Source organism: Euwallacea fornicatus, chromosome 34, assembly GCF_040115645.1.
Source record: "Euwallacea fornicatus isolate EFF26 chromosome 34, ASM4011564v1, whole genome shotgun sequence".
NCBI classification, from domain to species: Eukaryota; Metazoa; Arthropoda; class Insecta; order Coleoptera; family Curculionidae; genus Euwallacea; species Euwallacea fornicatus.
Window position 1 is genome coordinate 1,917,093 of NC_089574.1, and position 9,536 is coordinate 1,926,628.

The 9,536-nt window shown below is 33.5% G+C and overlaps 1 protein-coding gene across 1 annotated transcript; it reads left to right on the forward strand.

Annotated features, from left to right (window-relative positions):
* Positions 1 to 1,386: 1,386 nt before the first annotated feature.
* On the forward strand, positions 1,387 to 8,867 carry RNaseX25 (Ribonuclease X25). Its single transcript, XM_066299609.1, has 4 exons — positions 1,387 to 1,758; positions 7,025 to 7,212; positions 7,420 to 7,842; positions 8,036 to 8,867. The coding sequence occupies exons 1-4, from the start codon at positions 1,703 to 1,705 to the stop codon at positions 8,221 to 8,223; spliced, it is 855 nt and encodes a 284-aa protein (XP_066155706.1). The 5' UTR covers positions 1,387 to 1,702; the 3' UTR covers positions 8,224 to 8,867.
* Positions 8,868 to 9,536: the final 669 nt, after the last annotated feature.

The following is a 9,536-nucleotide window of genomic DNA, read 5'->3' on the forward strand; positions in this document are numbered from 1 at the left end:
CTTATACGACATCTTTCGAAGATTGTTAGAAAATTGATCGAATTCAAACAGGGATCTGTCCCAAAGCTGGAGTTTACTTGTCATTTATTGCTCTGAAACTAGTTCTGGAAGGGCTTTTGGAATTATACACCGACCAAGGGTGTAGTGTTAGCTGTGTTCAAAATAATTTATACAAAATACAAAGTGCACCAAATTTGGGAGAAACGAAAATTCCGCTGGATATAAGATCTTTAACCCCTTTGGTCACTTAAGTTACCAATGTTGCCGTGGCAACTCGTTTGCTTGTTATCAAGAAGTGAATGGTATTGTCTCTAATGGTATAATTTGTAAGTCAAATAAAAGAATCCGAGTCAGGTAAAAATATCATCGTACATTATAGCCTAAGATGTACTATATAAAATACGACTGGTACTTAAACGACCCTCATTGCCGTTAAATTAATTCCATTAGTGACTGCAAAAATTTTTCTTAATGGATGGTTTAAATGCCAGTCAGGTTTATTTGAACCAACTTTTGAACCATAATTATGAAATTGAGCGTGTCCCCCATTATAAAGACCTGCTATGGTTACGAAATTCATATGAGCTCCATTAGATACATGCATCGGCTGGCCATTCTTATCGACAACACATCTTTTAAAAGAAAATTGAGAGTTTCTGCAAAACAGAAAGTATTGTCCAATTGTCGATGTAATTAGAATTTCAGTCAAGTACTTTAATAAGAATTTAGAAATACGGGCATCTAATAGAATTGTAAAATATGCACAACGTTTTTCTATTTAATTTTTAAAAATTTCATGAAGTGTCTTTGGCCAAGTAGTTGTATGAAGGAGCTGCCACAGACTAGGAAATGGTTATATACTTTAATAATTGGGACTTTTCCATTACAAAACTTTGCGTACAACGAAGCCTTTTAACGCGGCAAATTGTCATACCTGTTGTAGTATTGAATTTAGCCATTTTACAAACTTAAAAAAAAGTTAAGTAGTAAAGTATATAGAACGACATGTCTCAAGTAACATAGAGAAAGCAACGTTTCTTAGTTTTCATACACAATAAAAAGGGCAGATGGTAAAATTTTGCATAAACTATAGATATATTGAAAAACACATCCGATTATCTTCCACTGTTTGAATGTAACACATTGAGATTGGGACTCCCTGTATACTGTCAGAGCGACGAAGGGAAAGCTTGGTGTTTAGAATTAAAAGAAATACAGTAGCATGTGGCGTGAACTAGACTACACCAGGTGTAATGTTTAGTGCACAAAGTTACGCTGTGCTCGTCACGTTTTTAGTGATCTAGAAGTGAAACGTGTATTCTGTCAAAGAAGTGATTCATATGTCATTGTCATAGGGTGCCGATTCTATGGGCTATTGTGAAAGTACAAATGACGATTTGGTCCAATGAGATTGGTAAATGAAATCATTTGACCAATCAATATTAACCAAAATTTTATTATCACTAATTTCTATTGAATCGAGGCCCAGATACCTGTCGCGTGAAGTCACAACTTTCCTCTGTCACCACTATATTTCGTCAAACGTAAACAATAGGAAACTGATTACATATATGTACACAATATTTGAATAAATTTGTCGTAGTACACATAATATATTTTATACACAATCAAACCAAGCGCATTCCAGCTTTAATTATAAACTACTATGGACAGTCCAAGTTTTAACAAAAACTATTAAATTATGCGTCAAGTATTTCTGCTTGTGCTTTTCCACCTTATTGTTTTCTCTCATCAAGGGTAAGTTTGTTTTATTTTATTTTCTAGATTTTTGTTATAACAGTTGAAGTAAAGTATGATTTCTATTGTGCTTAGAGGGACAAAGAAATTAAACTATTAATAAATATATTAAGACTATGAGCCATAGGATTATTAATAAATTATAATCCCTGGGTATTGCCAACCACCTAATGTTTTATTGCATCACAAAGAAGCGTCAATAATGCGACAATGAATGTCCTCAGTAGTTCATTTTCTTGTATTTAATCCTATACAGAATATTATATCTGATTCAGTAATTCAACAAAGGGAAAAACCCGTATTTTCAGCTATTTTGATCTTTTATAAAAATTTTATAATGAAATATAAATTAATTCATTCCTGTAATAACAAAATTTTCACAGGTGATTTTTCAAAGATTTTCTTATGAATTGCTTTTATTCCAACAACCAGCACTAGCAGGTATCCAAGATATGTGTTGTTTTTAATTATTATTTCAAATCCATCATCTAATCTTAATTGTCTAAAATCAAATTAATTGTGCACAAACAAAACTTTTTGAATGAAGTTATAGAAACTGTAGAAGTTGGGAAATTTATCCAAAATTACCAAAATTAATCTCTCAATTAACTCAAATAACCAAAACAAAAGAAAAGTTGAATGGACAATGAGTATTTTTGCTAATGTTGACCTCAGATGTTCTGCTATAATCTCTTGGATAAAGAAATGCAACCTTCAGGGTCAAGTTAATTCGGAAGATCAATACTGTTGATAAGAATTGATAATCATGGGCTTAATTCATGTAAAATTCATTTGATTCGTAGCGGATTTCTTTGAGTCCATAGTTTATATTGAGTTGTCATAATACACAAGCATAAAATTTTTTGAAACAGAAACTTATTGCAAAAAATATTTTAAGATTTATTAAATATAATACTAAAAATGTATGTAAACAAGAGTTAGGCAAAAAATATGTTCGGGATATGTGAATTCCAAGAAAGCAGTTGAGATAGATATATTCAATATTGTGTCCTAGACACTCATTTTTGACACTGTGTTGTGATACTTTTAAGTTGTAATTAAAGAAAAATATGTGTCAGAGGTTTACACATGCAATAATGTAAAGTTTTGTGTCCCATCACATCTAATTGAAAGTATCAATTTTATTACGTCAGAAGCTTTAAGTACATAAGGTGGTATTGTTTTACACATCAGTAGGAATCAGTGGATTAACAACTTTTCCACTATTTTCTTTGTATCAGTCGTGACAAAAAAGTGATATAAACGTTTAATCTCAATTAAAACCCTAGTCAAAGCATTAACAATTTTGTGTAAGAGTGGCAACATATTTACACGTCGTTGTTGTTGAAATGGTTTTTAATAGAAATGGCTTATCTAGTTTCAACATAATGTAAGATTAAACCAGGTGTTGGCTAAATGTGCGGCATACATTTAAAGGGGTTTTCTTCTGGCGTAGATAACAAAAGACCTATAATTAAAAAGTGAATACATGCCCTCAAAAGCTTAGCTTTGAGGACATAAGCTATTGTAATGTTGTTGTTAAATATTATTAAATTTTTTTCTGTGAATTTCTGCGTCGTTTGCTTCAAAGATCTGTTGAGATACGGGGTGTTTCAGAATTGCTGGACAGTATTTGAGGAATGTATTGTCTACATGAATATGTAATTAGTCTAACAGGAAAGAACAAGTAACTATATAATACAATGAAAATGTGTCAGTTAAAAAAAAATGACGTGAAAAGAAATAAAGAATCAAGGAGTTCCGAAACTCTGAATTCGTACATTTGATTGAATTTATAAATTACATAATTTATGGGGAAACTGAACAGAATTCGACTAAAAATCGAGAGAAATAAAGTTTGGGTGATAGATTGAAGAATTTAAAAAAATATTACAATTTACAAGTAGCGTACGAAGAAATTTTTTTAAAAGATTTTATGGACTAAGTCCTCACAAAATACACAACTTTCAGAATAGTTAGAGTGAATCTACCTTTGTATTAAGCAGTACCTGTCACCTAAAACGCATATAAAATTCTAAAGCTCTATTTGCATTAGACTCAGCACAATAAAATAAAAACCTATTTTGTTCGTAACTTTTAACACCCTTTAACTCAGCTACCGATTGGGATTAGACATATGCTTATTTGAAGTATTTTCTTTATCTTGTACTAGAGAATACATACCTCAAATAGTACCTGTATAGTGCGTTCTAGTGAAAACGAGTCGCCCTGCGTTATTAAATTACAATTAGCTATGAACTGGATATTCAGGTTCGGACCACCCCGAGTTCGTAGCGGTAGTGACATTTTTTTATGCAACGAAAAAATAACCAACAACATCTCTGCTATAGCTAAGGTTTATTGGTATCGAGTAATAATATTAATACGTGTGTGTTATTTGACCCCTGTTACAATTTGAAATCTTTGTACAGGAATAGCGAAGGGAGGCAGGATGGTAGTGGCACATTTAAGGCTCACATTAAACATTGTTCCCATTGAAATAATAGTTGACCTGAAAAAGTGTATTTTTTCTATTTTCTATTTGTTTTTTTTTTTAATTAATAATGTAGGTAGCTCTTTTTCATTGGGATTCACCCGGTCTAAATACCTTATGACAAAATTCAACGCAAGCAAAAGTAACATTAATATACAACTGTCAGGATTTACATTTCGATCGACTCGCAAATGAAATCGAAATACCCTCGATTTCAGTGTTTTTTTATTTCTGAGAAATTGCGAACGCAGCAATAATGAAATGTGTTTATTTCCCACAGCTTCGTACCGGTATCCACAGCAACAAGGCAAAGCGAACAAACATTTTCTTGGCTACAATATGAAATTCTCTCTTCTATTTTTCACAAATTGTGTTAGTCGTCGAAAAAATATCATGTACAACTGGTACAAAATGACCAAGTATTTTGTGCGCATGATACAATGTCTATGTAATTTGTGTCTCTTTTATTTTTTACTGAGTGTTGAAAAAGTGTGATAACAAGGTAATTTTCCACTCCTTAAGTATCTCAAATGAGTGTGAATGTGAGATCAGTTCATTCATTAACACCTCAAAATGCACCACTTGAACACTAGATTTATTTGAAATTTACGTTTTCCCGAACATTTCAATAGTAACCCCTTCAATTTAGAATTATTTTGGTATGAGTTAAACAACGCACTAGGAATGATAGTTATGTTTTCAGAACTTTATGAATGCAAGCAATATAGCAAAAACGGCTTAATTACTATAACTACCTACCTGCGATTTATCTAGAGCGAAAACTTCTGCCTTTGAATATCACATCATCTACGTGTTCAGTAGGTACTTAACATGTTAAAGACAGGTCGCACCAACAGTTTTTTTGGTTCTTTTATGTATGGCTACTTAAGCGAGATTAATACAAGTTAGCTAGAGTCACGCAAATTTTGATTGGAAGTTTTCGAAGCAATACCGATGCTAATAGTGAACATTTAAAATTCGACAAAGAGCTGTACGTATTATACATTAGGACCAAACTTGAGATTAACAACAAAACCGCACTGTTGCGAGGAGCAAATATCTTATAGTACTACGTCGGAGTCCTGCGTTTCTCTTAGGTACTCATGCTTTTTATTATAGCACATAGCTTTTAGTCAGCAATTTCTATTGGCGATATCGGCAGTAGAAAAAAAAACATTGTTCTCGTATCCTACGCTCTGGTCATAATAATAATATTGATTGACTGGTTTCGGTTTCATTTGGCTTAGTTTTGGAAGGTTAAGGAGTTATTAAAAATGCTAAGATATTCGGTATTTGTACTGTTTTTTACATTTTTGAGAAGCTGTCTTAGAGTTTCTACTAAAATATTACGTTATAATTTGAATAAAGAACATTTAGTTATGCGACTGCCTCGAAGAACGAGATTAGAATAAATGTTCCTTTCTTAAGTTAGACACCATCAACCAGTGTGGAATATATGCATGGTACCGTATATTCAATCACTTCTGCAGTTTATTGCGGACGCCCAATGGGATATTTAATGCATTAAAGGGCTGAGGCAGTAAACGGCGTTTAAATTGTGACGGACCTAAGCAAAATCAGCGTTTCCATTTAGGTGCGTCCACAGCCTGGACATTGTTTGTTTTTAGATATCTATCGCGAAGTACTTTCACCATTCTTTTGTTTATGGAAAAATAAAATAGGAAGCATAGTCGTTTTTTTTGTTAGCAATAATTGTTATCCTCAATCCTCCAGGTTTCAGGTACGATAGGGCACCGCCGTCATTTAACTTTAACAGATTGTATGCCATCTATACTATTACTACAGTAAGTAGGCCTCTTGCTAAGTCAAGACTGCTGTACATTTTTTGTTGCGCTACCTAGACGGGTGTAGCTGAAATTGCCCGGCAGAAGAAACCTGTTTACGTTCACTAACTAGTGTGTCGAATGCTTCATAGAGGGCACCAGAAGTTGAAGAGCATTTTGACTTTTCTTTTTTGTCTAATGTGCGGCTGTTTATAAAAACAACGTTTTTTCTCTCCACATGCACCCGCAGAAATAAGTGAGATTACACTTCAGCCTAATAAAGAGGGTTACTCGTTTCCTGCGCGCAACTAGAGAAACAACGATTATTAGGTTCTTATGGAACCTCGGGTTTTTTTGCCCAAATTAAAAAAAATCTTAAAATATTAATAAGGAAACCAACTAAAACGTGTAAAGAAAGCCAAGATCAAGATGTGTTATTTTATGTTTTTGCTATATAAAATAGTGTTGGATTTGCAGTGTTCAATAGATTCCGGCTCGCTTCGTTTTAATCCTTTCGCTGCAACACACCTACATACAGGGTGTTTCAGCTTCAACCTGCGTATCTTTAATGGCACATTGAACGTCCAAAAATAATGTCAGTTTGCTATGTAAACCAACGTCTAATAAGACTCCCTTTAGTAGACCCAGGGGGTTCTAATTTAATTTCAAAAATGGAAAGTATGAAATTCCTTCAAGAAGAGCTAGAAATTCTTTAACAAAATTTTGGAAGGGTAAACGACAATAAATGCATAAATATAATCCACCATCACTACATATACCACCGTATCAGAAACCGACACATACATTTAATTCCAATCCGTTACACTATCTTAATCGCATATTTAGAGATCGACGCAAAAATTTGGGACACAAGGGAGGCGCTCAACTATTTTAATGGAAAAGCGAAAGGGTTAACAACACACTGTTTATTTAGGCTATAAATTATTAATTTATTTCCCCTACATATGAAACACGTATTTTGTTTCAGGAAAATTGAATCGTACAAACATGGACCCAAACCAACTCCTTACCATGATTGGGATTACCTAGTTTACTCACAAAGATGGCCAATCACCGCATGTGCCGAATGGGAAGAAAGTAAAATTGGAAACACCTGTAATTTACCTCAAGATAAAACGTTGTGGACCATTCATGGATTATGGCCAACCAAAATAGGTGCGATGTTGATTTAATCATTGAATATGGAAGATGGTGAAAATTTCAATTATTGATATTTTGGAAATCCACGAAAGACACAACTTTGATTAAAATGGGGAAAACTGAAATGCCCTACAGATAGATGTTTACATATTTTTGATGTATCATGTTTTTTGGTGTGGTAATAGATAACATTAACTTATTGTTTAAATTTTTCCTATGTAGGCCAATTTGGACCGTTCTTCTGTCCTTCGGAAATACATTTCGAACCTGACGATTTAAAACCAATGCTCAACGATCTAAATACCTACTGGATTAACGTGGAAGGCAACACGAAAAACAACTCATTTTGGGCCCACGAATGGAAAAAGCACGGAACTTGCGCCTCAATTTTGCCCGCGTTGGACAGTGTTACCAATTATTTTAAAGTGGGTCTACAATTAAATAGGGAATTTGATTTAGCTAGTGTCCTAGCCGTAGGGGGGGTGAGACCAGGACAGAACAACTACGACGTTAGTTTGATTTACAACGTGATCAAGAACGCGACTACTAAGAATCCGGAAATCCAATGCGTTCTTCACAAAAAGTCCATGGAGTCTCTTTTAAGTGAAATAAGGATTTGCTTCGATAAGGACTTTAATATTATTGGTAAGTTAGATTTTTTTTTCTGATTTCGATTTTAATTACAGATATTATTTAATTCTTATTATTTTCTAACAGCCCTTGTGTCCTATTGGGATAATTAACTAATGTTTAGTGACTCACCTTAATCCTCCTTATAACTTTTTAAATTTGAATGTATTTCAGCAGGAGTTTTCAGTAATGGAGTTTTTTTTAATAGATTGTAATCAGTCATCTTCCGCCAATTCGAAAATAAACACCAACTGCAACCAGCATAAGCCGGTATGGTATATATCCAACGTGCCCGCCTACAACGCTCGCAGAGAATATGATAACCATTTTAATCGGCAAAGAGAATATATTTGGTTGTATTTCTTCTTGCGCAGTTTAATTTGGATTACTCTGTGATTTATTTTTGCGCTAAAGATTGAATATTTATGGATCGACACAATGGAATTCAACGCAAGGTGCTTTCGGTATTCGAAATAATAAATTGTATGTTTTTAAAGTTGGTTAATTTACTATGAGTAGACCTATGGTAAATTATTTCGCAGTACAAATTGGCAATATTTGACAATACAACGTTTGGAATAATTACTCTTTTTTTGACTAAAGAATTTTCATTTAATTTATGTTTTCATTTTTTCTCACGATATCTTTTTATTTACAATGTTATATTATGTATATGGATATTATATTGTATTTAAAATTATGTATATATTGCATATGTGTATACAAATGGACAGTGTATTACTAGTTAGGTTTACCTTTCGTATTGTAATCAGAAGGTTCATCAAGATAATCAGCAAATTATTTCCGGATTTACTGTTATTTACAAAGACCTTAATCAAGGATATATTTTGTGTTTCAAGAAAGCCGTTCCTTTTTAGTTTGTATTGCTCATTTTGGACTACATTGAGTCCATCTATAAATCTTCATTAAAATATTATGTATTGTCGAAAATTAATGAATAAACTTATGAAACCAACAATTTACGTTTTATGTTAGTTTACGAAGTTATTTTTTACTGTAATAAAAAACTTTCGTGAGTATTCTTCATCTTGATACCTTTTTCCCATGTTTCCAAATCTTCGAACAACACTCTGTCTAGTGGCGTCGACCCGGCAGTGGGGGATTCACCTTCGCGCTGTTTTCCTCCCTTTGCCACAACCAATGCGATGGCCACAATTCAAATCAAAGCAAGGAGAAGTGGAAGATTCTTAGTCATTAAGAACTCTCCTTGCATTCATTTTAGCTTTGTTCTCTCCTCCCTGAGCACTGGAATTGCGTTTTGGTGGGTAATAACGGCGTCGAGGAGGGATAGCGTTGTTATGCGTGAGTTTTGCTGCTGATGATCATGATGACGAGAAAAGGTGGTAGACTACACTACTTCTGGACGTTAGGTATAAAGGTTCGAATATTTTCTCTTAACCATAACAGGGGATGTTAATAACATATGATTACATAACATATAATTAACCGTAATAGAGAAATTTTTATATAAATACGTTTATTATTCACCTGTCGAATCCCTTAGTCATCTCATATATGTAACTCTTATGATTTCCCAACAAGTTCTTTTTTGATGAAAGGATGGAGGCAGATCTAATTTCCAAGAAAAAGCGAATTTTAGCATGCGCCTTAATGTCGAGTTGCAAATTCAACGCCCTATTTTGCTTCATGTTCTGGTAAACGCAATGAATCGCTAATAGCGTTTAAGC

What these genes read in the sequence shown, in the direction of transcription:
- RNaseX25 (XM_066299609.1), top strand. Translation starts at nt 1,703, where the DNA reads ATGCGTCAAGTATTTCTGCTTGTGCTTTTCCACCTTATTGTTTTCTCT. An exon ending in ATTGTTTTCTCTCATCAAGG is followed by an intron (nt 1,759 to 7,024) that starts GTAAGTTTGTTT and finishes ATTTTGTTTCAG; the next exon opens with GAAAATTGAATCGTACAAAC. An exon ending in TAAGGACTTTAATATTATTG is followed by an intron (nt 7,843 to 8,035) that starts GTAAGTTAGATT and finishes TTTTTTTAATAG; the next exon opens with ATTGTAATCAGTCATCTTCC.